The sequence below is a fragment of the Lodderomyces beijingensis genome (genome assembly GCF_963989305.1).
Source record: "Lodderomyces beijingensis strain CBS 14171 genome assembly, chromosome: 2".
Taxonomy (NCBI): domain Eukaryota; kingdom Fungi; phylum Ascomycota; class Pichiomycetes; order Serinales; family Debaryomycetaceae; genus Lodderomyces; species Lodderomyces beijingensis.
This window is the reverse complement of record NC_089971.1, coordinates 1,620,643-1,648,427: the sequence shown is the minus strand read 5'-3', so window position 1 is coordinate 1,648,427 and position 27,785 is coordinate 1,620,643. Positions and strand designations below refer to the sequence as shown.

The 27,785-nt window shown below is 46.1% G+C and overlaps 9 protein-coding genes across 9 annotated transcripts; 6 read left to right on the top strand and 3 right to left on the bottom strand. All coding sequences in view use genetic code 12, as the record gives it.

The window, feature by feature from the left end:
• Positions 1-117: 117 nt before the first annotated feature.
• Positions 118-1,938, bottom strand: LODBEIA_P18300 (uncharacterized protein; the record flags this gene model as incomplete). Its single annotated transcript, XM_066971762.1, has 1 exon — positions 118-1,938. One exon carries the CDS (start codon positions 1,936-1,938, stop codon positions 118-120), a length of 1,821 nt encoding a protein of 606 aa, XP_066828768.1.
• A 1,807-nt stretch (positions 1,939-3,745) lies between these two features.
• Positions 3,746-5,539, top strand: LODBEIA_P18290 (uncharacterized protein; the record flags this gene model as incomplete). The annotated part of the gene is made up of 1 exon (XM_066971760.1): positions 3,746-5,539. One exon carries the CDS (start codon positions 3,746-3,748, stop codon positions 5,537-5,539), a length of 1,794 nt encoding a protein of 597 aa, XP_066828767.1.
• A 458-nt stretch (positions 5,540-5,997) lies between these two features.
• Positions 5,998-7,908, top strand: LODBEIA_P18280 (uncharacterized protein; the record flags this gene model as incomplete). The annotated part of the gene is made up of 1 exon (XM_066971759.1): positions 5,998-7,908. One exon carries the CDS (start codon positions 5,998-6,000, stop codon positions 7,906-7,908), a length of 1,911 nt encoding a protein of 636 aa, XP_066828766.1.
• Positions 7,909-9,109: 1,201 nt separating this feature from the next.
• Positions 9,110-11,263, top strand: LODBEIA_P18270 (uncharacterized protein; the record flags this gene model as incomplete). Its single annotated transcript, XM_066971758.1, has 1 exon — positions 9,110-11,263. The coding sequence occupies one exon, from the start codon at positions 9,110-9,112 to the stop codon at positions 11,261-11,263; it is 2,154 nt and encodes a 717-aa protein (XP_066828765.1).
• A 138-nt stretch (positions 11,264-11,401) lies between these two features.
• LODBEIA_P18260 (uncharacterized protein) lies at positions 11,402-12,508 on the bottom strand (the record flags this gene model as incomplete). The annotated part of the gene is made up of 1 exon (XM_066971757.1): positions 11,402-12,508. One exon carries the CDS (start codon positions 12,506-12,508, stop codon positions 11,402-11,404), a length of 1,107 nt encoding a protein of 368 aa, XP_066828764.1.
• Positions 12,509-12,819: 311 nt separating this feature from the next.
• Positions 12,820-13,641, bottom strand: LODBEIA_P18250 (uncharacterized protein; the record flags this gene model as incomplete). Its single annotated transcript, XM_066971756.1, has 1 exon — positions 12,820-13,641. The coding sequence occupies one exon, from the start codon at positions 13,639-13,641 to the stop codon at positions 12,820-12,822; it is 822 nt and encodes a 273-aa protein (XP_066828763.1).
• A 181-nt stretch (positions 13,642-13,822) lies between these two features.
• Positions 13,823-14,827, top strand: LODBEIA_P18240 (uncharacterized protein; the record flags this gene model as incomplete). The annotated part of the gene is made up of 1 exon (XM_066971755.1): positions 13,823-14,827. One exon carries the CDS (start codon positions 13,823-13,825, stop codon positions 14,825-14,827), a length of 1,005 nt encoding a protein of 334 aa, XP_066828762.1.
• An 8,360-nt stretch (positions 14,828-23,187) lies between these two features.
• LODBEIA_P18230 (uncharacterized protein) lies at positions 23,188-24,009 on the top strand (the record flags this gene model as incomplete). Its single annotated transcript, XM_066971754.1, has 1 exon — positions 23,188-24,009. One exon carries the CDS (start codon positions 23,188-23,190, stop codon positions 24,007-24,009), a length of 822 nt encoding a protein of 273 aa, XP_066828761.1.
• A 312-nt stretch (positions 24,010-24,321) lies between these two features.
• On the top strand, positions 24,322-26,769 carry LODBEIA_P18220 (uncharacterized protein; the record flags this gene model as incomplete). Its single annotated transcript, XM_066971753.1, has 1 exon — positions 24,322-26,769. The coding sequence occupies one exon, from the start codon at positions 24,322-24,324 to the stop codon at positions 26,767-26,769; it is 2,448 nt and encodes an 815-aa protein (XP_066828760.1).
• Positions 26,770-27,785: the final 1,016 nt, after the last annotated feature.

Genomic DNA, 27,785 nt, shown 5'->3' with positions numbered 1-27,785 from the left:
ACAAACGAAATATCTTATCTCCCAAATTTATTGAAAAGTTCATTAAAACTGCAATAGACATCAAGATACAAAGCGATATACATATATACACTCAGAGACAGATAAAACACGTGTATTTCACCGGGATTGTATTCTTTGTAAACTCTGTGCAGTTTTCCTCTCCTGCTTCCCCTTCTTCATCACTTGTTTCAATGCAACGCTATCTAATGGATCTAGTAATTCGAAAGAACACAACAACTCCTCGGAAACACTCATTACGGCTCCCCAATTGTCAAACTCGCCACAGTAGTTTGGTGCCGAAAACACCGTCACCAACGTTCGGTCGTTGAAAAACTCGTAGCCGTCTTCGACAACCATGTGCGCTCTGCAGACCAAGTCAAAGCCAAACTTGCTGAGAAACTTGTTGATGGCGACTTTCGAAAAAACATACGACACGCCTCGTTCGTTATCTTCCCATTCGTTTATCGTGTCTGCCGGGTCCGACCATAGTAGATCGTTGAGGAGCCCAAAGTCGGGCACATCGGTGGGACGGGCAATGTTTCGAATTTCATCCATCGAGTTCAACACCGGCGAAAGGCCGCCGTGGACGCAGAATATCTTGCCGGCCACAATGGCCGCGATGGGCAAGGTGTTGAAGGTGTCGATGAATAGCTTCCACGTCTTGATGTTGCACCTCCGCTTGCACTCGTCGTAAAAGCCATAGACGCGAGTAACGTTGGCGCATTCGTGGTTGCCGCGCAACAAAAAGAAGTTCTCGGGGTATTTGATTTTGTAGCATAAGAGAAGGAGAATCGTCTCCAAGCTCTGCTTGCCTCTATCGACGTAATCGCCAAGGAATAAGTAGTTTGTTTGAGGAGGGAACCCGCATTTGGTGAATATACGGATCAAGTCTCCGTATTGGCCGTGCACGTCGCCAACGACTTTGACTGGTGGAGACAATTCCAAAAGCGACGGTTGCGACAAGAATAACTCTCTCGCGGTGGCGCAAATCAACTGGATCTCGGTGTTTTTCAAACAAACATTCTTTGTTCTCTTCCCGCTGTAGCCGGCATCCAATAGTCTCTGGATCAAATCTTCAATCTCAATGGTGTTGCTGCCCCCGCCCAAAGAGGACGACGTGGTTGATTGCTTGTGAAGCTGGTTATTCACTTGTGAAGTTGTCTTTGCCAACTCTGTCAAGTCGGCAGCCAGCGACTGGCGGCTGCTTTGGATACTCTTGCTCTCTTCGTTGCTGTTGGCGTTCAAATTGGGCGACTTTGGTACCCCATTGGACTGATTAAAAGGCAGATCGGGCACTGCCAACAGATCGGCACCACCAGACGGCGACTGGTGCAATGAAGGTAACGAGTGCGTTGAAGTTCTGGAAATACTAGCGCCATTATTGGGCGACATCAACGGCGAGTTCATCACGGGCGACTCAAACCCGGAGATACTCAATGAAGTGTTGATGGTATCGTTGGTGTTTCTTCTCATGAGTATGGGTTCCTTAGGTTGAATCTGTTTCATCGAGGCCGGCAACTTTGAGTTATCGGAAAACGAAGTCGAGTATAGATTCGACGAGCTGTTGTTTCTCGAAAACGACGGCACTTCGGCATTGGCCTCTCCCGATGAGTTTTTTCTCGAAAGTGGTTTCGTGGGCGATCTATTATTTTGCAATTGCTGCAGTTCCTCCGCGGGGTCTATATTTGTAGAGTCAGCACGATCTTGTCCTTGTCCTTGACCGTCTCCATCTCCATCTCCAGCTCCAGCTCCCTTGTCGCGAGCATCCAACGAAAGTCTGCTGCTGCTATTAATAGAAAGTTTCAGCCTTATTGAACGTGACGACTTGGCAGAGTTGGAAGTATCTGTCCGTTGCAAAGGACCAGCCCCGCCGCTGTATTTGGACGATGACGATAAGGAAGAAGAGGAGCCATTTGGCTTGGACGAGTTATTACCCATGGTCTATTGCTGTAGTATATTCTCAAGTTGATGCAGTTGCGGCGAGGTATTTTTTTTTTTAGTGATTGTTACCTCTATGTGTCTGTGTGTGGGTGTGTGTGTGTGGTTGGATTTCCCGGCCTAAATTCAATGCGTATGAAGCAAGACAAAAAAAAAAAAAAAAAAGTGTGTGTGTATATGTATATGTGTATGGGTCTGAGTGTGTATGGCGACAGTTCAATAACCCTTGTGGATGATAGCAGTAGCCTGGTGTTGATTAATTGATTTTTGCCTTCTATCTGGTTGAGTCTACTGGAGTAGAGGGTATGTCCCTTTTGGATGAATTCTGGATGAATATTGGGCTACGGGTTGTTGAGTTGCTACCACTTTGATAAGTTCACCATCACCATCATCGGACACTTGGTAGCGTGCCACCACCATACTCACCCACAACGCACCCACGCACCACGGACCTACAAAATACACACACACACACACGTATACTTGGCATTCAAACCCACACCCATCCCCGTGCTGGTTCTCTATATCGGCGGAGTCATATTATGCCTCTTTTGTAGTGGTGAGAAAGCTGCAAATGGGACAGAGCGATAGCAGAAACTCTCAATTAATAGTTACGGCGGCAGCAGCAGCAACAACAACTAAAACAGCCTGGGTTTACTGCAAAATCAACTGATTATTGGGTGCAATTTTCAAGCCAAATTATTGTCAAATCCAAAAATGTAACCCTGATATTTCCAGCACCTGCCACGTCCCCGTGTGGTTGAGAGTCTACTACAACCAGGAGTAACCTTCTTTGGACCTCCCAGTACGAGCCACACTCATACACACTCACACACACATATCTCTAGAACATCTCTGTTTCTGCAACATCCACCCCACCTCCCTTTTGTATGCGTTTCACGTATCTTATCAGTCTCAATTCGACTGCCCCGATCTAGAAGCGCAAATTAAACAAAGGAGGAAAAAAAAAAAAAAGGAGATGAAGCCTAAGTCCGTTCCGCTGGAACAATAACGCAGAGCATAAAACTCCCTACTACGCGATGGGCTTCGAAATTCAGTGATTGACCACCGAATCTCGATGTAGATTTTCGTAGTCTGGTTGCGAGAGAGGATCTGGGCTTTTGAGGGAAGCTGTTCTATTTATATAGTATGGAGTCACGTGTGCATCCCCCTTCAACGTCGCTTCTCTTGGCAACTGCCAGCAACCGAGAAAATCTTCCGTAGCAACAATCAGCGCATCCCTCCCCCCGCCTTCCCCTTCTCCCCTCCATCTCATTCCATCATAGGTCTCCTTTTCGAAACCAGCTGGAGTTGATGGGGTATGTGGTGACATTTTTTTTTTGGCCCCTCTTGCTTGCCCCCACTTTTTTCTCTTTACTCTTTACTGGAACTGCTAGGGTGGGACTTATAGTAGACAGCGATAGGACGGTCACGTGACATGCGCTTTACTTTTGCCAATTTGGAGGGGCGGGGTTTGAGTTTCCCTTTTGGGGTGGAGCCGTTTGACAACGCAACAGAGGTGGTGAAACGCACAGCATGTGTGACTCTACACACTCAACACAACACACACACAACAATGCAATACACTGAAACGCAGAGATAAGAAGTCGACGCCAACGTGTTGCAAGTGTCGGGCAGCCCAGTGTATATTAATTGAGAACACATCCACCGCTGAGCCACTTTTTTTACCCTTTTTTCCCTTTCCTTTTCCTTTTCCTTTTCCTTTCCCTTTCCTTTCCTCAACTTCACTCAATTTAACTCTACACGGTATTGGTCAACTGAGAAGAAACCTTATAGATGAATAAAAATGATGCTTGCCCTCAGTTCAGAAGATTACCATGATTCAAGTAATAAGGGCAAACCGCGACTACCTAAGTCTCAGGGAGTACAAGACGATAAGGTATTAGACAAAAGTGTTGCTAAAGATTTGCTTGGAACCATTCTTATTGACCCTAGAGATAAAAGAACCCTAGGTGCTTGCCGTGAACCAAGGACTGTTGATCTGAAGCTTATCGAGGACGGCATCAATGTCAGCAATGAGTCTCAAACTACAAATGCTGGAGAGTTTGCAGATTCACCTAATGGTATTGATGTTGCACCTGATGAGAAACGTAAGGTTGACGATGGTTCGAGCTCAAGCCAAGGAGGGAGTGGCCAGTTGGTTGCCACCAAGCCAAGATCCGCGACATTTCCTGTCAATATCAACTCCCTGAGACTAACTGCTGACAAGGTCTTGCCCAAAATTACCCCAAAAAGAATTAATACTACTACTACTAATAATACTACTAATGCTGCTAATGCTGCTAATGCTGCTAGTGCTGCTAGTGCTGCTGCTGCTACCTCTGGTTATACTCACTCTGCTCCTCTCACAACTGTGAAGTCAAAGGAGTTTTCATTTTTTGAAAGCCGCGATGCAAACCACAACCGGCCTACCGCTGTTGTTGCTGCCGCTGCTGCCTCTGCTGTTGCCGTTGCAGTTGCAGAATCGGCTCTTGTTGATAGTGATGACGGTGAGGGTGCTGCTGGTGGTGGCGCTGAAAAGCAAAACCCCACCACACTCAAGAAGGATCGTTCCAACAGCTTTGAGTCGGTCACGTCCGACCCCAAGCGTCGTTTGTTAAATGGCTCCATAAATGGCCCCCTCACAAACGTCCCCGCTGATGAACACAGACAACACTACCACCCTGCAGTGCCTTTGAAGTCGTCATTTTCCATCCCAAACTCGTTGGACATCTCAATCGAAATTGCCAAGTTGGAAGACTACCACCGAGTGGCAAAGACTTTGGTGTTGGCGTTTGAAGACGACCCCTTCACCAACTACATTTTAAACACCTCCAAGTACGATAAGGAGATCACCCCCAAGCCGGTTTACAAGAAGAAGAAAATGGACTTGATGCTTTCCTACTTTGAGTACGCCGCTTATGAGTGCTTATCCACCGACGGCATGATCCTCATTATCAAGGATAACCATTTCGAGAAATCTTTAGTCGACTTGGACGTCAAGTTGGACAAGTTCCCCTTTTTGGGCTGCGCGTTGTGGAACCAAATCTACGGCTCCAACATCAGCGACTCTAGCTCTGGTCTGGACTCGGACTACGACGACGACGACTACTTTGCCTCGGGCGACTTGTCCTTTAGAGACGCCATGCACAAGAGCTGTTTGAAGTTCAACTTGAAAGCCATCCGCGGCCAATGCAGATCAAAAGTGTTTAAGCAAAAACTCCCATTTTTGACAAAAGTACGAAACGAAGTTTTGATTAAGCAGCTCTTGCGTAAAAAGGAAGACGCCCATCATTTCCCGTGTGACGTTGACATTTGGTACCTCAACGATATTGCCACGTTGCCACTGATGCGAGGCAAAGGGTTGGGCAAATTGTTGATTGAGTACTCCAGAACCCGATTCTCGAACCAGAACAAGAAGTCCTACATTTACTTGGAAAGTTCGAACCCGGCCAACCGCAAGTTTTATATGAAGTTGGGGTTCACCTTGATGAAATCGTACTCCATCAAATACAACAAATATGTCGATCCAGAATCCGTCTTGGATAAAGACCCCACGAACAAAGCCATCAACATGGATGCGATGTTGTTGTACCCTTAGTGAAAACCAAAGCTTGCTTTCGTTGGTTTTTTTTTTTTTTTGCATTTCTTTTGCATTTTTTTTTTTATCAACGCAAGAGCTGGGACTCAACTCAACGTGAAAGTTCATTTTTTTTTTTTTTAATACTTGTTTAGTTTGCATTTTTGATTGTTTTTGCCTTTTTTTTATATTATAGAAAGTTTTTGGAAAGTCAGTTACCACCACCTCTACCGTATTAGCGCCTTTGAAAATGCCCTTGGAGAGACGTGCTTATCGTATTTATGGCAGTTTTCTCTCCCACCATCATCGGCCGGAATAAAATTCCAGCATCACCGAGCGCGAGGCTGGCACGTCATAATTTTTGCATTTTTTTTTTTTTCCTTCCAATCCAGTTTAGCAGAGATTATCCAGCAGATGAAGATCAATGCAACTTCAGTGGAACTTCAGTTGTTGTTTTCTTTTGCTTTGGACTCTCCTAAATGAGCGCATACGCCGCTTTCAAAGAGGAGGTATTGGCGAGAGCTAAGGAGCTGCAGGTAGAAGATGGTCTAATTCAATACGTCGACAACTCCGACAACGAAGAGGATCTGGAGGCAGAGAGCCCCGGCCAAAAGTCAATCGTGCTCAATAGCCTAGGCGCATCGCGGGAGCAAAGCCAGAAACCGGAGTTGGACGCCAGGCTCAGGATCGAGGAATCAAACTTTATTCCGAACCAGTCGAATATGCAACTTGAACACGGCGCAGTCAAGGTGGTTTTGGAACAGGGGGAGTATATTTTGGTGCAAGGCCATTTCAAACTTGAAGTTCTTTCGGGAGATGTGAAAATTGACAACTATTTGAGACTCGGGCCTGGCTCGGGCTCAGACTCAGACTCAGACTCGTTTTACAGCTTCCTGGCGCCTCGCGGTCAATCGGCACCGGTCATTGCAAACTGGAATGAATCAGGGCCAGATCCAGGTTCAAAAAGGGCAGAGATTCGATTATATGATTATCATACAGGTATTGAACACTTGAATCAGCTGTATCCATTTTTGGAGAGCTTGTGCATGCGCGGTGACCAGGGCGCGCTCGACGTCTTTCGGGAATACACGTTTGAGATAGTATTGGGGAGAAACGATGATGTCCAAGGGTTGAGCTTGGACGATCTGTGGGTCCGGTATTTCCAGGAGCACGTCTATTCCGGAGGAGGACACCTGCAGAAGTACATGCTCATTGGGCGGAAGAACACGGGCAAGTCGACGTTTTGCAAATCCTTCATGAGCTACCTTCTCTTGCACCGCAAGCAGCCCGTGGTTTACCTCGAGCTTGATCCTGGCCAGCTGGACTTCTCGGACCCTTATTGTCTTTCAATGACCGTGGCGAAAGAGTTTGACATCAGTTTCGACCGCGCAGGTTCAATCGATGTCTGGAACGAGTACTATGGCTTCACTAGTCCCATGGAAGCTCCGTCCAGGTACGTCGACATTGTTAAAACATTTTTCAGCAAATACCTGGCAAACTTTGCTCCCAAGGGGTACGTTTTGATCGTCAACACTCCCGGATGGGTCAAAGGATACGGCGTCGAGTTGTTGGGCCAAGTATCAGACGTGGTGGAACCGACCTCAACGGTTTTCTTGACCAGCATTGTTTCCCCCGAGTCGATTGAGAATGAAAGCTTGCTCTCCGGTTTAAATTTGGACAATATTGACACGTTGCCAGCACACCGTGGCAAAGCGAAAGGTGCCCCTGTTCAGTCCCGGGCATTTAAGCTCATCCTGTACTTCCACCGTGACTGCAACGGAGAACTTGATTTCCGCACAAAGTTGACGCACCGCTCCCCGTTGAAGTTGAGCTATCAAGTGGGGGAAGCTGGCGCTGGGCTCTGCGCGGTATCCGTTTTGAACTTCGAGGCGGGTCCGCAGTTTAATCATCTGAATGTACCCTACTTGATAGAGTCTTTGGTGTTTGGGGTATACGCAATGAACCACGAACTTAAGCCTATGAAATTTGTCAAGAAAGATGTTGAGCACGGAATCTTCCCCAATGTGGTTGACTCATCTCAGCTCGACAAAGTTCGAAACAAGACATTTCTTGGCTTGGTCTTGGTCCACAGCATCAACTCCGCGGAGCGTTACTTGAATCTATACGCACCGTTTGACGTCGCCGCCAGCATGCAGAAATCGTTGAGCAATAGCGACAAGATCATCTTTCTACGAGGAAACGGCAGCATTCCCACGTCGGAAATGTACGGATCCGGCGAGCCAGAAGCGACTAATCAAACTGCAAAGCTGAAAGCGCAGAAACTAAAGAGAGTTGCCACTCCGTACCTCAACCATGACGTGCCAGCGAGAATCGGAGGTGTTTGGAAAGTGCGGCGAAATATAATGAGAAAGAGCCACCAGCGATTGTAATAATAACTAATCCAAAGAGCATTCCTTTTGGTCTCGCGGGGTTTACCTTCTCCTCCTCTTCCCCTTCTTCTCCCCCTGTTTGTCGGTGTTTGGGAAGTTTGGCCAATTTCCCATTCTAAAAAATGTGGACAAATCTATAGGGTAATGGTAACTTTCGTACCTCGACGCCAACATTCTGATACTTACACTAAAAATAAAGTGAGCGGTTACAAACCGGACTAGTTTAAAAACTTTGCTTCCACACTCTTACCCTTCCTACTTTCATCACGATTGGAAAAGGACAGCTTCAGCTGTGCGTTTCTCTCTGCCTCGTCTTTTTATTTCTGGAACCAGTCCTTAAGTACTGCGGTATGGATCTTTGAAAACCTGGTGTTAGGATGTGTTTTTTTTTGAAATCTGATGTTTGGATGCATTTGCATCTCAAATCTTGAATCTTAAGATCAGATATCAATCCCCTCAACCCCCCCTCCCCCAGATCCGAGATTCTTGATTCGCGATGGACGTTCCAGGGTACTTCATGAAGGGATATTTGATAAATTAATAGGAGCTATTTTGGGCGCTCCTACTTCTACAATTTCAAGCTTCCAAGTTCCAATCTCTTAGTTTTCAACAATAATCGTGCCAATTTTTTGTTAGTTCCTTTGTTGCACATAACTGGAGGAAATCCACTGGCTGCTGGGTTGCCCCCCTTCTTTCCCCCCTACCTGCTGCTTTAATAAGAGTTGCTCTTGAAGCCATGAAATGTCAAAGACTGCTCTCTCTATACTCGAGTACTAGTCTCTTCCTGGATTCTAAAAAGTCATTAAATTTCTCCTAGAGCAAAAGCAAACCAGAAATAAAAAAAAAACCAAGAGTTCAAAACATTTAGGCCGGACAAATGCTCCAATAGTCTAGCATCCCATTTGTATATATAAAGTTTTATGAAATGACAGAGGTGATGATGACTAATAGGCAGACGTTGGTGCTAGTGGTGGTGGCTCCTCGAGTGTTCCTTTATTTGACTCTCCCAGTGATTGTCGCGAACCACATTGGAAATGACACGACACTGCGATCTCGAACAACAAAACACACCGAGTGAAACTGCCTGTTTTTTATGCCCAGCTCAACCAAAACATACAAATACCAGCGCTGGCATTCAAAAAAAAGAGAGCAAAACAAACAAACGACAGCTACAAGGAAAAAGCCAAAAGGAAGGGAAAGAATGAACGAGGACAGAGAGATTTTAGATGAGCGGATTACCCGCGTGAAAGGCGACCAGGCGAAGTTGGGGGTCGACCTCTTTGAATTGGACGGGGTTCAATATGTGATGATAAAGGACTTGGCCAAGCGGTGGAGATACCCCTCATCCTATCAGTTGGTTGCACGAATGGTCAAGAGTGGCGTGCCAAAGCCCAAAATCTTGAAAACCGACACCGCCACCAACGAGGCTTTGGCGAATCTAAATTTGATTCGAGTCGAAGATGCGGACAAACAGTTATTCTACACCGAGGCCTCGTTGGTTGTTTCCAAAGCCGACGACTTGAAGCCCCAGAATTTTGAACAGCAGACTGCAAGCAAGGAAAGAGGAGAGCTGGCGAGGCCAAGGCCAGGGCCAGAGCCAAAGCCGAGGCTGAGGCCGACGAGCATCAGCCAAGGAGACGATGCAGCTGCCGATGATATCATCGAAGACGAAGAAGAGGACGAGGCTGACGATTCGCCAGTAGAGCTTGGCGTCGAGGTGGAGAACCACCAGAGTGCAGCTGGACACAAGCATCGGCACATTCACAAACATGCAGATGACTTGAAGTACCGCAACGAGGACAAGGTGACGATTAGCCAGGTCTTTCCCCAGTACGGTTTTGTTGAATCAACCATAGACTTGAGCCATGCTCTGTTTGGGTCCCTCAACTCCATGTCCAAGTTGGCTTTTTACAAGAACCTATCGTCGGCAGGGCTCAAATTTTTGCCAAACACAAAGCTCTCTTTCCCGGAAAGAGAATTAATCACGAGTGGCCACAGTTTCGCCGATATCAGTATCAATGAGGACAGCGAGCAGAGCGACAGACAGCGCGCAGTCAGGAAGCCGCTCGGAAAATCAAAGAAGAACAACGTTCACGTTGACCCCAACACGGTGGATTTGAGCGAGTCGGTCATCCCGGGACAGGGATACATTAGCGAGTTTAGCATCAACCACCTCTGCAAGGTCCCCAACTACTACGTGACGTCTAACCACCAGGCGATACCTCATTCATTCAACGCCAAAAACTTGAACCCGACTTCTAACTCATCGTTTCTCTTCAATGAGGGGTGGGGAGGAGCTACAGGAGGCAGAGTGTCCAAGAACGTGCAGCAGTTGGCTTTCAACAATGACAATGACAACTATTCCCCTTCGAAATACTACTACACGAAAAGCTACCGAGGACCTGGCTCGGGAAACTACAAGGATGCCGCTTTGATGAACAAAATCAACAAGATACACACGACAGGCAGCAAGAAAAAGAGCCACAAGGCCAAATTGTCGCTGCAGGGGAGATACAAGGCCGACCTCAAAGGGTTGATCCACCCGAGCTTCAACAAGGACTATGTCGAGAGTCTTCTTGCCGACCAGCGCAAGTACACAGAGGACTACTCGAATCTCGAGATGTTGCACAATAGCTTACAATACAACGTGTTGCTCAACTCCTACCGAGAAATATCTCGCGATACGTGGAGGGCATACTTTAAGTTTAAGCTTTTCGATTTTGAGCAGCTCAAAGCTCTACAGACGGAAAGAAAGGAGATTGAGGAGAAAGAAGAGGCAATCCAAGAGCGGAGAAGATGGGCCGAGGAAGACAAGCTCCGCCATGAACGGATCCGCATCTTGCGCGAGGACGAGCAGAAGCAGCTTGCCGAAGCGCAGCAGCTTTACGTGGACGAACGTCGAGAGATCGAGGAGCAGAAACGACGCCATCAATTGGAGGCGTCGCTCAATGACACGTTTGAGAGCCAAGAGGACGAAGACGAGTTTGCCGAAAAGTTGCAGCTACTCGAGTCCGAATTTCAGGAGAAGAAGGAGAAAATACTGCAGGATTTCGAGAAAAAGAGACAGGTTTTGATGGTCCCTTTGCCGCCGCCAAAAGTGGTGGAGACGCCGCAGCTAAATGTGCTTGCAAGATTTGCGTCGCCTGCAGATCACCCGGAAATCATGAGGCATTTGCCCACGAGTTTGAGAACAACCAATGTCTCCGGTACAGAAATTCCTCTGGTGAAAAAACCAATACAGTATGTGAGCACATATGCCCCGGAATCCAACTCGACTTATTTGACAAAGATAGAGGTGGTAAAATTGCCAAACTGCAACTCTATTGGTTGGGATAATTTGAGGAAATTCAAGTAAGGGTCTCAGTGGCCAAGAGTTGGCTACAATTTGTCTTTTTTTTTTTTCTTTTTTTTTTTTCATTGGGGGGGAAGAGGGGGTTACTTTGGATCTTGCAATTTTCACTGCATATTTGACGCTTTGCTATTTCTTCTTTTTTCACCAGTTCCAATCATTCACACTAGAAAAGGATGGGCACTCGTCACCAGACCTCGTTTCACCATAGCATAAACAGTAGTGACTTAATAATAGTTTTAGCTCCTCAACTTCGTCTATAAATTCCAATGCGTTGATTCTCTTTATTTCGGATTCCGGGATTATGCTCTTTTCGCTGCCATCGGCGGCATGCCCATATCGCCCGACTTTGCTCAAGTCGGTCAAATGCAAATTGTCAAGACCCAACTCTGTCATGCACGCGTACCGCGATTCCAACGACGGATACTTCTTGAGTGTTTGCAAGTTCAACCCTCGTGCAAGCAAGTTGTGGAACATTGTTTCTCCAAACTGATCATTGAGCGACATTGGCTCGTAAATTACGAACCCAGTCACATTTTTTGCCCTTGCTGCCCATGATTTAATGGTCTGTTCGTACTCCGTTGGTGACAAGTAGCATAAAACACATTCGCTTATGACTAGCGTGGGCTTCGTCATGTCTAGGCCGGTGATCGGCGTGTCTGCAGTGATCTCGCGCACGTCCATTCCATGAAGATGGTAATTGCTAGTGTGGATCTCAGCATCATAGGCCGCGAATTCCTCTTTTGAAGTGATCACCGGGGCCACGGGCTCCATCTCTTCGTTCACGCCCACCACACGCCGTAGTCGCTGGCTGTTCAAGATCCCAAGTTTCTTGATTCGAGCCGACTCCGGGAAGTCAATCTCGTGAAAGACTACCGAAGGATAGTCCTTTAGAAGACCAAAGAACCTGGTGTCTGACCCACTCCCCAATGATACCAACTGGCACTTCCCGTTGAACTCCTTGATGAATTTGGAGATGATTTCAGTCACCGAAACAGTGCGTAGAAACGTGCCGCGGTTGATCAAGGGCAACTTGTTCTCTTTGAATGCACCTCTCACAGTCCGTGCTGCCGACATTGCAGTGTAGCTTTCACACCACCGCAAGTTCAGTTCGTAGGACCTGATTAGATCTCTAATGAAATCGTCCTTCGGAGCAAGGTACAGCTTTTCATTGATGCTATGTCTACAGCTCAAGGCATCTAGGTCCGTTGCCCTCACGAGTTTATCGTTTCTTTCCTGGGGAGAGTACATGGATCGTACTTGTTCATAAAAGGGACCGCTCGGGTCTCGGGGTTATCTAAAAAATCAAAAAATCACGAACTACAATCCGAATCAGTTTTTTTTTTTTTTTTTTTTTCACCCCGAACTGACACTGCTGTGACGACTTTTGGTGGTAATATTCAAACAACCATTCCGCTGTTCTTTACGAATCACCAAGACCAGTATGGAGAGGACAATTGATCTACCAAAGAAAAACAAACACCATTAGTTACGCTAACCCAAAAAAAATAAGAAAAAAAGATGAGGGGGACCACCCCACGGCATCAATTGTATATTTACAATCACAGTTTTTCCACAATCACCCACCAGTTATCCTTTTCGTAACCATCATCAACAACCACACAGGCGCCCGTCATCAAGCAATTACTCTTCAATTCGCCCTCCCTGTACAAATGGTAATACCTGTACTTTGTGGCTTCCTCCTCCTCCTGCTCCTCCTGCTCCTGCTCCTGCTCCTTATCCTCTGCTGGTGGACGGCTGACCTCGTCGTCAGGGGCCTGCTGCGCCAGTCGCTTCTTCGCCGCTCCTGCTCGAGGCTTTTTCGCCCGCAGGGTGGGCTTTTTCAACACCCACGGTATCAAGATGTCTTGGTCGTCGCCTTCCTTGTACCCTCTGCGAGATTTTTCCTGCTCAAGAGCCCAACAGTAAATGAGACACTGTCCGCCTTTCTTCAATTTTGACAAGATGTGCAGAATCGCCCGGACTCGGCGCTTTTCGGTCGCAAAGTGGTGAATAACCGCGATGGAAATGGCGAAATCGAAGCGGTCCTCGGGATGAGGTAGAAACAAACTGTCTGCGATGCCAAGGTTGTACCTGTTTTCCGACAATTTCTGAGCACACTCAATGAGGCCCTCAGACCGATCGGTTCCAATGACAAAGAGGTCTTTATTCACTTGTAGGTACTTACCGTTGCCACACCCAACGTCGAGCCCCAAGGAGTACTTGGGTCTTGAGTTCAAAAACTTTTCAACAATCGGCCACGGCTTGTATCGCGTCTGGGAAAAATGCTCCGCTATCTCATTGTAAATATCGTGAACAAACTCGTTTTCCTGTGCCATGGGGTCTAAACCGTCTTGAACGGTGACTGAGGGAACGGCAGACATGTTGCTGAGAGAGGAAGAGGCATTTGCAACTACTGAATGAATTATTTCGCATCTTTTTTTTTTTTTTTTTGGTGGTTTCTTTGATTGTGCTGCATTTGGGTTTCTTGTGCGCCCACGGCATGTGGCATTTTACCATCTCCACACCCCACACACTCTCTGCGTCGACGCTGAATGAAGCAGAATGTTTCTAGCCGTCCTAGCGCTCTTGGTCGCCGCTATTTCGCCATGGGCGATTTTCAAAATGGGCAACTCAATTGCTGGAGAGAGTCCCGTCTTGTTTGACAACTTGGTGGTCAGGATTCCAGTGACAGTCAACTTCGAAAAGCAACGGTTTGATTTGCCGGATCTTATTGAGTCGACACAGATACAGATCGATAGAGAGATAAAACACTTGACAAGCGGGTTGCTTCAAGTCAATTTGGTGGACAATTTGAGTGGTCTTGGCGACAGAGGGGACTACAATTTGGATTTGGTCCTTGACAGGGACAACTCGCTCGGCGTCTCCTCCACATCCCTTCAAGCTGCCGTGTTTTACTCCACGGAATCCATATACTCCAACGACTTGCCATTCTTGATGACGCAGACCATACTTCACCATTTTTTGTTTGCAGAAATTGAGCTATTGAACAGGCCCGAAACCGCTAGCTTCCCCGAAAAGCTTGCGGTACAAATCGGCTTTGGGAACGGCATCTCGAACGAGACACGTAGCCAGGTTGTTGGTGTAATTGAGGAGGTGGCGGAACAAGTCAGGCCGTTTTCAGCAATCGAGTTGGAGATGACAACTAGCCTGGAACTTTTGAAAGAAGAAGAAAAAGAAGAAAAAGAAGAAAAAGAAGTTGTGATTAACTTCCCAGATAAGTTTACCAAGAGAATCAAAAGCGAGGATAATGTCGCGCACAAGATCCAGACAGCTTTGGAAACCCAGCTAAAGCTTCCCGACAGGCCCCAGAATAACTTGCGCATCAGGGTACTCGCCGCCATGCGGAGACAAGCAAGACTCAACTTGAAGCGTTTGACGGAGAAGGCGCAGATACCAAACACAACCACCTCGACACAAACGAGAGACATTCGGCTTTTGGTTGGACGCTTCAACGAGGGCCAGATCTCGGATCTACCATCGTTGCTAAACGAGACCAACTATCTCTTGCAGGAAATTCTGAATGGAGAGAGACGGGTTGAGAAATAGGCTGCCCGGATGAAGTTTTGGAAATAATAGACTCCTACAGAGAGATGGGGTTTGCTAAAGCAAATAAATCAGAGGCGACACACAAAGCTCTGAACTCAAACCTGCCACTCGAAGATGTTTATTGTCATCACGACTCGTCGCCAAAATACGAGTCTCTCCCTCCTGCATGAATATGACGTCTAGATGCGGTTCACGTTTGACTTTGCTGGGCGATCGCAATGTACGAGTAACCACACAGTTTTCAGAGCCTCCTTCCGGAGTTGATGGCCAACTTTGAACCCAGGAGATAAATATAATGGCCTGGTGACAATCATTGTTGCGTTGCTTTTTCTGCACTCCACCGACAGGCTCGGAACGGATAGCAAGGGCAACACATGCAAGGAGGACGAGGATGAGGAGGGGTGAATGGAGGCGCTCAGGCTGGTTTATACACAGCTTTCCACGACAGAACTGAGACTACGGTCTAGCCAAGACACTCAGTAGCCTCAGAAAAGCTCGACCTCGCTATTGGAATTGCAAGTGTACGCATGCTTGCATGAACACTGGGAGCCAAATTTATATTGAAGTTGACTTGTCAAAACCAAAATGGTAAATCGCGACTTTTGGACAGGGTAGATGTACAACTTGATGCACATAAACTAACCATTGTAGCTAATCGTCGTGTGGCGACCACCACCCTCAAGAATTGCCGCCCGCCACTCTTAGCACTAGCGTGCACAACGCATGCTGCCTCGCTCTTACAGATGAATTGCTACGGTTTTCATACACTAATAAGCAGCCCCCCTCCCCACCCTTGCATTGATTATTTTGAGATAAAGTCGCGAAAAAATCAGGTACATCGAGCAGGAGAGAACTGACACCATAAGCATATTGCAAAGGATCAGCTTGTGATTGATCTGCGCTCAGAGGTCATGGCGGTTTCAATCTAACTTCTCATTAGTTCTACTAGGTCATGGTCCAAATGACACCTGCTACTGGTAACGTGCTTCACTCTGATTTTACCACATTCTTCCCTTACTTCCCGCGCGACTCCCGACTTGATTCCCATAATCAAGGATTTTTATGTTTTAGTGTGAATTCTGAAGTAGGTTCTGCAGACTAGTCAGAAATTATCTGCTGAAAAGATGAAATCGTTTCAATTCAAGGCTTTGCAGCCAAAACTTCAAAAAGCAGACAATATGCACTGAGACAGTGTTGCAAGTTTGTTGATCAAACCTCATCGATGCCAATCTGTCTAAACACAGAAATATCCCATATCAAGCAGCGACGTGGAGGATGTATGCTGTTTTCTAATGCATTCACGGCGGATTCCCAGAAGTTCCCCATATGCCAAAGGTCATTTCACTTCAGTATTCATCACATGATTTGAATGAAAGTCAATCCAGTTATGGCAGTCAAGCACCCACTAAACCAATTTATTCCTTCAGAAAAGTACGAACTCCTGAATGCGACGCAAGTCACTTGCCTAACAAGGACATTCACTGCAAAATCTGCGACATCTCCGACCTCTCCGACCAGTTTTCATAAATGCGTAATTGACATTTTTTAAGCAGCAATTCTTCCACTGTCAAACGCCCACTATTGAACAAGCTACTACCATGCCAACCCATTGTTGGTCCAAAAGCATTTATGACGTCTGCGAAAGGATCACGCTAACAACCCCCAATCAGCAAACCTTTGATAGTTGGTGTAAGGATGCAAGAGAGAGTTTTGTGGCCTACAAACGGATCTTGTGTAGTTGGATTTTGTGAACATCGCTCACCAATAAAGTTCAAAATCTAAGATACAATCTTTCGGTTACTCCCGGAGTGTACAACAACAAATAGATTTAGCCACTGCTAAGGAACATTCCGCTTGTGGGAAACGCAAACGTATTCTCTTAGCAACCCACGGCGGCGTGTCGAGCAAGATAATATTAGAACGTACAATAAACAACTGCGACTACACACCCATGGGGCCAGACTTCATTGTAGCTTACTCCGAAAATGAAATCCTCTTCGATGGAAAGGATCGGAAGATCGCACGCAAAATCGAAACCGAATCGCTTACCAAAAAACAAATAATCTCGACGCAAATACAAACTTTTTGCGATCATTTTCCCATTCTCAAAGCACAAAATCTCCAATCCGAGGACAAAACCTGCGATGCATGATACGAATCTAATCGAAGATCTCCAACCTATGAAAGATTTTGATGCCGTCTATGGTAATCCAATAACACAAGATCTGCCTAACAGATACAAAATCAACTCTAGAGATACAAAATCGAGCTTGCAGCAAGTAGAGAGATGTGCACAAACATGAGCTCAGACAACAATGACCGAGCTCATGAAGCAGTCTTTTCGACCGGTAATTTGCAAGGAATTCACGGAAAGGAGATGTCCATCCTGGGACGTATAGTGAAATCATATGCTATAGTATGTGAACCGTTTCACACTTGTCGTAGAAGACCATTCTGCAAAAGTTCGTGGATACTCAATGTTGTGGATGCCACGCGTAATTTTTGAAAGTATCAATGCCGAAAAGACATTTAGCGTGAACGGATTTGATCCTACCGACGACAATGTCAACTGCACTCTAATTATGTTGGAGCGAAAAGGAAATCATGGTAAGCCGTGAAGGTGGTGAGTACCGACTTGGTAAGACGAGCTGACCACTAAAAATTACACAATTTTCAAAGCAGCCACCAATGAAACGCCCGTTTGGTTGGTAATGGCGGAGGCGTGAAGGTGATACAGTGGACGCCATCACTTTTAAACTCGTGCCTATTGCAGTTGAACGATCCAACAAAAATGGTAACAATGTGCTTGTAAAGTTATCGCCATTTAATTGAATCCTAGGTATGCTGGGCAAATTCATCAATTTCTTAGATATTCAAGTGACAATATTTGCGTTTTCTGAGTCATAGCTTTCGTATCGTGTCCAGGCAAAGTTTATTCTGAGGCATTGATCATTAGCATAATCCAACAGTTCCAACACTTGAAGATTTTGCTGGTGCGTTTCTTTCATTCCCTGGGCGTTGTTTAGTTGGGAAAAGATTGGCCATTGAGATCGTATACTAAATAGGGTTTTGTTTGGTAAAGGGTTCACATCTTCTTTAAAATCTCACCGAAAATCTGGTTACGAAATACTACGTGAAAGCTTGTTCAAAATCTGGTTTGAAATGGGAGGTAAAATCATACTCAAGTTCTTGCTTGAAATCTGGTTCAAAATCTAGTTTAAAATCTGGTACAAAATCTGGTTCAAAATCTGGTTTGAGATAGGATCTGGTATATAAAACCAGATTTTGTGTGAGAGGTCTACGCTTTTCTACTGTGTCTACTTTGCAATACCTTTGCTGCTTCAATGCATTGATTTAGCGATAAGGAAGACCAATTCGTCACCAACGCAGAGTGCGTGACATATTCGTGAAGTGCATCAAATGTAGCAAGTGTGACTTGGGCGTAGCAAGTGTCTGAGCTTATTATTTGCAAAGTGGGATGTTTTGTTTTCCAGTGACTTCAAAAGTCAACTTTTTCACCAGGAATATGATATCTGGTAGTAATTGGTGGTAGTAGTATTTCGTATGTATCAACAGTCATGATAGAGGTATAACGGATGACGTCCAGGTTTCAGGCTCACCACGGACGAGCTCTGTTATGAAATTAATCCTTTTACTTTGTGCCGTCGAGTACAGAATGTTGTGCGCAAAAGTTGCAATGGTGGCAAATATACTCAATCAATACTTGTAGATCTCATTGTTAAAAGTTCTGGTTCTGTCTTCTACCCGCCTCCTCCCTCTACACTTCTTCTTGGTTTCTTTTCTTCGTTACTTCTCGCCTTGATTGAAAGCCGGTGTTTTTCACCGGAACATCATGGCTTTGTTTAATGGGTCCATAAAAGGCTGATTAGATTTAGCTCACATGAAGTGTACAGTGTAACTTGTTCGATTCTCTCTCCCAAGAAAGTGGCTGACATCATTTTAGCTTGCAGAAGCGGTTAAGTCAGTGGAGGAATGCATCAGTCCACGAGTTTTGAGTGAAAATTTTCATCTGAGTGGTATGAACATGGAATTTCCGATTGCAACCTTACGATCATAGCATTTTCTGAGTGTCAGCTGACCCCAGTCTTTCGGACACGCAGGTTCAGCATCATACATCATGATTTTCAGGGTGATCAACACTGATGATGAGGATGCACCGAAGGTAGGCGTCCTGGAATATGCAATTGCCACTCATGTTTGTTTAGCCTCGCTATTCCGCTTGGAGTGGGTTGCCCATCCATTTGGGGTACTCCCCTGTGATTCGTCTGACACATTGTATGTGTTTTAGCGAGGTTGTGTGTGTCTTGAATCCATTTCGAGGCTTTGAATTTGCATCACCATCCTCTATAAAGCGGTGATCATAGTGAAAATTAATGGTTCAGAGGACTTGCAGATTTAGCTTTGGGGTGGCTTGTTTAGAGCAGCAGAGTGCACATTCATCAGTGGAAGAGGTGCACTTTCTAAATATTAATAATGTAAGAGGCAGGAAGCACATCATTTTTACTGCGGCACATGCTGGCGCCCGATGAGCCATCAATGGCGCATTCCGGAGTCACTGTGCGAGGCTCTTGGTTAAGTTGGTGCTTGACTGCCATAAGCGGATTGACTTTCATTTGAATGGCGTGGTGAAAGTAGAAGTGAAATGACCTCTGACATTTGGAGAGCCTTTGAGCATTCGTTGTGATAACATTGGAAAGCTGCAGCACATATCCCTGGTTTCGAATGGTGCGGGATCGTTCTGTGTCTGGACAGCTAAAATTGATGAGGTTTGATCAACAAGTTTGCAACGCTGTTTCAGTGCATGTCGTCTGCTTTTTGAGAGGTTTGAGGTGCAAAGCCTTGACTAGAGACGTTTTCTTTGCAGTTGTGCAGTTTTCCTTCATTTGGATTCGTTGCATTGTTGACCCTGCTGTGCTTGACTGGGTTTACCTTCCCTCACTGATCTCTTCAGGAATTGAAATGGAAAATATGCCAGAAAACCAATGCTTCCAAAGGCTCTTGGTTCGTTTCACCCTTTTTTTTTTGAATCTCTAGATTTGACTGATTGTTGGGACGTATTCGTCTCCTTCCGGACCCTCCAGTTCTGCAATCTCTCTGGCACTCGCACGCAGGGATGAAATTGGTACTATCAGTCGTTCATGGGAGTTGGCATAAGTCGCCAATGCTGTCAAATTCATCATCAGCAAGTTGCGGTGCATATTGTCGGTTCCACTCTCTGGGGTTTGCAACACCACCTCCTTGACACCGGCCAATCTTGATCTTTGCTCCTGCACTTGCACTATCAGCGGTTGGCCCGTGCTTGCTTTTGCAAGTGTGAGCTAAACTGGTCCTATGCTCAATCATGGACCACCGTGTGTTAGTTTTATTGGGGGTGGACGCTAGAATGTGGGTGTTTGGAATCACACACATCTCGGATCTTGTGCCCCAGATCCCCTGTGGGGGAAGTGGCACGTGACAGGAACACGACACACAAGATCCAAACGCATCCTAACACCAGAATTTTTTACATCCAAACACCAGATCTATTTACATCCAAACACCAGATCTATTGACATCCAAACACCAGATATATTTACATCCTAACACCAGAAATATTTACATCCACACATCAATATTTAGTGCAACACGAACATTTGCAGCTGGAAAAGTTGCAAAGTTGCCCACCCCTCAATTGCTTCAAAATGGCACGCACGTGTGTCTCTGGACAATCCCGGCAAGACACCAGCTTGCAAGGGGGTGGATAAGAAGCTGACCTCATGGAACTCGTGGGTCAAAGTGGGAAGCTAGTTCTCATGACTGGTTTCTGTGCGCTGACTCGAGTCAACCTTGTTTTAGTAAAGTCTTCAAAACGTTTCAAAACTACTCGATACCAAGGTGCCATATTAGGTAGGTAGAGTAACAACGGAGGAAAAAGAATAAAAAGAAGGAGGAGGGCTTGGAGGCTGTAATTGTATTGAGCTCGTCGTCTCAGAAGAAGGGCAAAAAAATAGAGAAAGCAGAGTTTTGGAAGCAGGAGGTGCAGAGGATTCAAATCTACCACGCTGACATATGCGGAGGTGAGCCCTTGAGAATGTAGAAGATGATGTTTTGAATATATCATATAAACCATTTGGTTGGTTTCACATGTTAGATTAGCTGAGGTTTATATCAAAGGCATTCAATATCCAGAAACGGCATTAGAACAAGCTGTTTTCGGTGTCAAGTTTTCATTGGCAGTAGCAATCTCAGCGGTCGCGTGCTCAATTAAAAGTGCAGTTGTTGCCCTTTGTGTGGAGTTTAGCAGTGCGCCAAAGTCGCTGAATGAGGGCATGTCTTGGATAGCTGCAGCTTTGAGGCGAGAGCTTTGGGAAAGTACTGTGTCCCGGAAAGCACCATTTCTGGAAATGGAAGTTTTCTGAATAGAAATGTCCTGTGTAGCCCCAAGCTCGTGCTCGGGACTTGTACCAAGTGACATGACTTGAGTAGAACCCATGTCCGTGCATTTGGCAGCTGGAGAATAATCCTTATGGTGGTCTTTTGATGCAGCATCAGCAGCTTGAATTTCTGGAATAGCCTTGTCGATGGTTCTTCCGGAGTGCATGCAGTTGAGTCTGTGCCGCTGTCAATCTCGAAAGACAAGGACAGGTTAACCCTGCCCTGGTGATTGGAAGCCCAGGCGCAGTGGTGCTCATCCTCATATGGAGAAGTCGATAAGGCAGTGGTTTTCTTTGAACTTTTGGTCATGGTGGAAACTGTCTCACTTGCGGGCGATTTGGCTTCCAACTTGGGAGGTTGTTGACGTCAAAGACGGCAATGACGTCGATGACGGCGATTGCGATGATGGTGTAGGTGACTGCTTCGATTGCCAAATAGCCAGCTGGGCTTTGTTTCCATTACATGTCCCCACGAGCGTCATTGGCTTCTCGATATGAACGGCTACACCCTTACTGGTCTTTGCTCTGGCTTCTGCGTTGGTTTCTTCTTGCGGTTTTAATCGAGCCACGTTATCAGGCTTCAATGCGAACAACTGGCTAAATTGGTCTGAGTTCTCAACCGACAAGATTGGGACAGAGACAGAGACAGAGACAGAGACAGAGTTTAATGTCCACGTAGAGTCCGCATTCGCTGGCGTGGCTGGCTTTGACCCAGCTGAACCTGAACCATTGATAGAATCATGGGTCGGCAGTGGTGGATTCATCTTGTTTGTCCTCCTCAAAGCAACGAGTAGATTAATCAAACTGAGGCTCTGGACCAACGCTAAGTCTATTGACTTCTTTGGGCTCATTTTGCTGACGACTGGTGACATTTTTTTTGAATGCCGCTGTTTATATATTGGTTATCAAGTAAGAAAAAGTGCGGATGGACGATTGCGATGCAGCAGGAGAAGAAAAGTGGGGGGAGGAGGGGTCAATTCGTCAAAAATAAACGTGTTATACCAATGTTGGAATGTTCATGCATTTGGGAATGCTGACTTTACTGTTTTCAGTTTTTTTTTTTTTGCAGCCATTACCAGTTCTGGATGGTGTTGGTGGCGATCTGGGGGATGGGGAGAGGGGGGTTGTGTGGTCCAACATTCACACAACACGACACCTGAATGGGATCTCTCACGGCCACGTTTCCAGCAGAAAATTCACGGAGCCATGGAGTGCAAGTGGATGACTCTCCTCATGCATCTTCTTGCAAATGCAATGGAGGATGGTCGGCCTTGGATAATCGCTCTTTCTTCCGTTTCCATTGTCGACGCATGCAAAGTTTGCTAGCAGGGAGAGAGACCGTACTTATCGAATGCCGTGTCTGAGTCTTTGCTGTGGAAGCGGAAGACGTATGTGAGCTTTCAGTTCAGTTTCAGGAGAAACGAGGACGTGGTAAGAAGGGCGGAGTCTGACGACTTCTGTTGACATCGCGTCACCATTACCAGCTCTGGCGTTTCTATGATGCTCCCAGCCTCGAAACTTTTTCCTCCATAGAGCGTGCTAGAGAATCATCAATGTTGATGCTTGTGTGTGTGTTGTATTGGTGTTCTCTTCCATCATCACAAGCCGAAAGACATGCGCGGAATTGTGGTTCCTCGGTATCTTTTTTTTTTCTGCTGCGTTGTCGCAACTGTGGGGAAAGGAGGTTTATTTCAAATTCATGCGTTGGTGGAATATACAATGGTTGACTCTGTTGTTTAAATAGTTTATCTCCGGCTGCATCCACTACAGTGAGGTTTCAACTTCAAGTCTTGGTGTTTTCCACCAAATCTGCCGTAAAGTGAATTTCTTCCAATTGTTTTTTTTTCTCCTTCTTCTGATTCTGATCCAGCACCTTCCATTGAGCAGAAGACAGCCTTCATATATACTACGATTCAGCGAAACACAATGTCAGACGATATCATTTACGAAGTTAAGGACAAGGTTGCCGTTATCACGTTGAACATTCCAAAGAGATTGAACGCGTTGGATGGCGAGCAGTACTTGCAGTTGGGTAAGTATGTGGAACAGGCCAACAATGAAGAGGACACTGTAATGACCATCATACAGGCCACAGGTAAGTATTTCAGTGCTGGTGCCAATTTTGCCGACAAGAAGATGATGCAGACTGATCCAGCGGAGTTGTTCACCCACGAGTACTGGCTAGGCAGATTTGTGGCCAGAAACGTGTGGTTGACCAACTTGTTCAACGACCATAAAAAGGTTTTGGTTGCAGCTGTCAACGGTCCTGTTATTGGATTGAGTTCGGCTTTGTTGTTGTTGTGTGACTTGATCTACGTCAACGACTTGAGCAAGTTTTATCTTTTGGCCCCTTTTGCCAACTTGGGATTGGTTGCCGAAGGTGCGTCGTCTGCAACTTTGCTCCTGAGATTGGGCTGGTCCAAGGCCTCCGAAGCTTTGTTCTTGGCCAAGCCAATCAGCGGCCAAGACTGCTGGAACGCAGGCTTCATCAACAAGCATTACGATGGTAAGCACAAGACAGTTGAAGAGTTCAACCAAGCTGTGCAAAACGAATTAACTGACGCTATTGAGAACTTGCATGAGGATTCCATTTTGCAAAACAAGCAGTTGCTCAAGCTCTCTAGAGACCAATCCATCAACAATGCCAACTCCCAAGAAGTTATGAGAGGGTTGGGAAAATGGTTGGAAGGTGTTCCACAAGGAAGATTTGCGCAATTGGCTGCTAGAGAAGTTAAACACAAGTTGTAAAAAAAAAAGGAAGACGAGAAGAGAAGAAGAGGAGTGGAATTGGTGAGCTGATTCTAGCAGCCTTGTAGGTGTCTTATAGAGTATTTATTTATGCGGGGTTTACACTTTGAGATGTTTTGCGTTGTAGCGTTGACTCTGTCTCTCCGTCTCTCCTTCGCTCTCTTTCTCGCTGTGAGTGTGTGTTTGAGAGAGAGATAGAGCGTTGAAATTTTACTTGATGGTGATGCTTACCTGACGACTTCCCTTTTTGGCAATTTAACCTACATTCAACCTGCGGCGGGCCAGGCAAAGCATGAGCAAAACAATTGCCTTATGAGTTTCAATCTACCCAATCCAAGCTTGGTGGGTATATTGCTCGTCATTTCAACTCACAGTGGGCCGCAACTCATATACAAATATCCGTTCAATTGGACAGACACCTCATCGTCGACGAAACGCGGGACGGACAACAAAGTTTTCAGTACTTCCGACAAAGATAAAGACGAGAACCAGCACGAGGATGACGAAGATGACGAATTGTATGAATACAAGAGCAAGGTAGGAGACTTGTTGGAAGATGAAGACGACCAAAATATTCTCAATGAACAGAACGCCAACCACCGGGGCGCCTACGGCTTGAACTTGAAAGCTTGGGACTTTGACCACTCCCACTTCTATTTGGGAACAAAGCTCGAATTGAAGAGCTTTTTGGACGAGCAAAACATAGCTCGAACCAAGTTGTTACTGAAAAGGAAAGCTCTTCCTGCAAAGAAAGAGTCTGCGCTCCGGAATTTTGGACACGGCGATCCGAGGCTTGGAGCTGCTGAAGACGGAGTGGAGAAGCGGACCAAAGTGAGCGCCGGCGAGATCAAGGCCGCCGACCGCCGCTCAAATATAAGCGATCAGTTATTTGGGATCGACCCGGCCTATCTCTGTGAAATGTTGTCTCCTCCGCGAGAAATGTGTAACACCAGGTTTGAACTAGCCGTAGAGGACAAGGTATTCCTCGGGTTGCCTGTTCACAAAAACAGCAATGGTACATGGAGGTCTGCGTCTAGCAAAAAAAGCGGCGGGCATGGGAAGAAGAGGAAGAAGGACAAGGAGAAGGAGAAGGAAAAGGACAAGGACAAGGACAAGGACAGGGACAAGGACAAGGACAAGGACAAGGACAGGGACAAGGACAGGGACAGGGACAGGGACAGGGACAAGGACAAGGACAATGACGACGGGAACGAAAATGAGAATGACAATGAAGAGCAGCGAAGCAAAAATGCGCAGGGCAACGGCAAGCTGTCCTCGTCAACCATCAACTTGAACATGTTTCACGTGGCATTTGTGATGAACCCGCCGCCTGTTGAGCTGAATTACCGCATCGACGAAATGTTCCAGCACGTCATTTCCAAATTGTCGCTCGCTCTCAAGCATGCACAGCAAAAGCACGATTTCATGGGAGAACAAGTCAAGCAGATTCTCAAGATGAGAGATGAAAACGTTGACGAGTTTACAATGCTTCAGCGCTCGTCGCTTTGCAAAATGATCTTCAACTGCTATGAGGCTATCGGGTCGTCCAAGATTGCCAACTTGCTCATCGACACAAAGACCATGTCCTTTCAAATACCAATCAAGTCGGAGTTTCCCTCGTTGCCCAAGCCTTCGGTGCCTTTTATCCCCGGGGCCTACCTTTCGTCAACTGTGAACTTGCTAAGCAGCAACGGACTTATAAACGTAGGACAGTCAACACGGTACGGCCAGTCCCACGACACGTTGACCCAGGTCGACGGGGACGAGGAAGACCTTATTGTCCACTTTGCACTTTTACTACTCGATGACCCCGAGAATATCATCCGGGATATGAAAACTGCCAACGACTCCATGTTGGCCGAGTTTATCAAGCTGATCAAGCCCACGGAATCCTTGATCAAGTTGACGGTCAGGATTCCGAGCTTTGACATCAGACACGTTCGAGAACTCGCATTCCAGTTGATCTACTGGAGGCGAGCAAGGGTCATTCCGCCGCTATCCGCGCGGTCCGTTTACGTGCTTTCGCCGATGGCTCCACTAACTACCAAGTTGTTCAACGATACCCTAGCTTTTAAGGAAAAATTCTCCATGTTGCCATCTTTGCCGCATTTCCTCAAACTCCTTTCGCCCCACTTTCGCAAACCACAGCAGTTTGCTTCGATCATTCCTTCTCGCGATCATCGACATAGCTATTTGCAGGCGCTCGGCTGGTTGCACCGGTTTGGCTACGTGACCCAGCAGCTAACATTCATCTGGCTCAAGATCTCAAAGGCTATAAGAATTAAAGTGGAGGAAGACATTGAGAATGAAAACATTTCGAAACGGGGCAAGAAAGGTAAAAGCATAGAGAGCAAGGGCGAGAGCACCGATAATACCTCGAAGGTTGTGGAAAAAAAGTTTGTCCCCAGCTCAGATAACGTTATATCGCGCCCTGAAGCTGATTCGTATTCCAAGTCTTCAGGAAACGAGTTGGCTGAGCACTTGAAAAAGGCATCCACGGTGACCATGGTTGAGGATGACGACGTGGTCATCTTGGACCCGGGGAGAGCGTCTACTCTTGAACGACGGTGGATCAACGAGGTGATTTTCGAATGCAAATTATCTATGGAACTCACTGCTGTTTTTTACAAGTTGTTGAAGTACATGAATGGCGAAAACCCGCTTGAGTTGCTCCTTATGCGAGAAAACGTCACCCGAGCTGACCTCAAGAAGATTTTGTATGCCATTGAGTACCACATCACCTCCGTTCGACACTGGTGAGCCTCGATGCCTGGATAAACCAACAAAGCTATGGTAAAAGTATATACGCCACACTTTCCTATGTAGCCTTTGGATTTTCAACGTGCGCGCATCTCCTCCATTAAGAAACCTGTCCAAGTACTACCGTACTTGACTCTCTTTGGGTGCCTGTACCAAAATAAGGCCCGATTAAATGGGGCTGTGATTTATGTCTGAGGCCGATACAAACACATGATCTTGGTTTCCCCGACACCCTTTTTTTTAAATATATACACGCAGTAGTGAGTACTACACTATTATGTGTTGCTTACTTTACCCGACCCTCGCGCTTGTGGCAGTCGGAACGAATAGCTGTTCTGCTGACGAGAGAATTCTTTTGGGTGGTTTGATGTGGCCGGGTAGGCAGAGAGGATCGATCTGCTCAACCCCTCCTTAACTTTTTTTTTTTTTGGTCGCATGTTATCTCTCTGGTCAGCCACTTGTTTCCATGCTTCAAATGTCTTCGTTTGGATCTCTACTTATGTATAAGTTTCACATCTTGTTACTTGTCTCTCCCTGGTACTTAAAATTGATAATTGTTCCAGCGAGTGTTTGCACTGTGCTTGGGGACTTTCCTCAATATTTGGTGCTTGTTTAGACAGAAGCTTCATAAATTTGAACCCACTTTATATCCAAATCCAGTCAAAATTCTTCTTTTTTAATAGACCGCAGTAAACACTTGGACTTCAAAGTCTGCACCTTCTTTCTGCATAGCTTACAGCAACCTATCCATGTCCTCTTTTCCACTCCCCTCCGCCCCTACTTGGCCAGAAAGATAACTGAGAGTGTAATTCCAAACTCTTGTACAATCACCCGCCGAAAGAATACCGCTACCATGTGACGTTTGCAGCAACAGGTTTTTGTTGTTGCAGCCAAACCTGGCTGGGGTATCATGCCATTCAAAAATAGCACTTTTTTTTTTTTAAGTTGGAACTGGGCTGTGGGACATCACTTGCATTCAATTATTACGTTTGGTAGCCGAACCAACCAAATAAAGG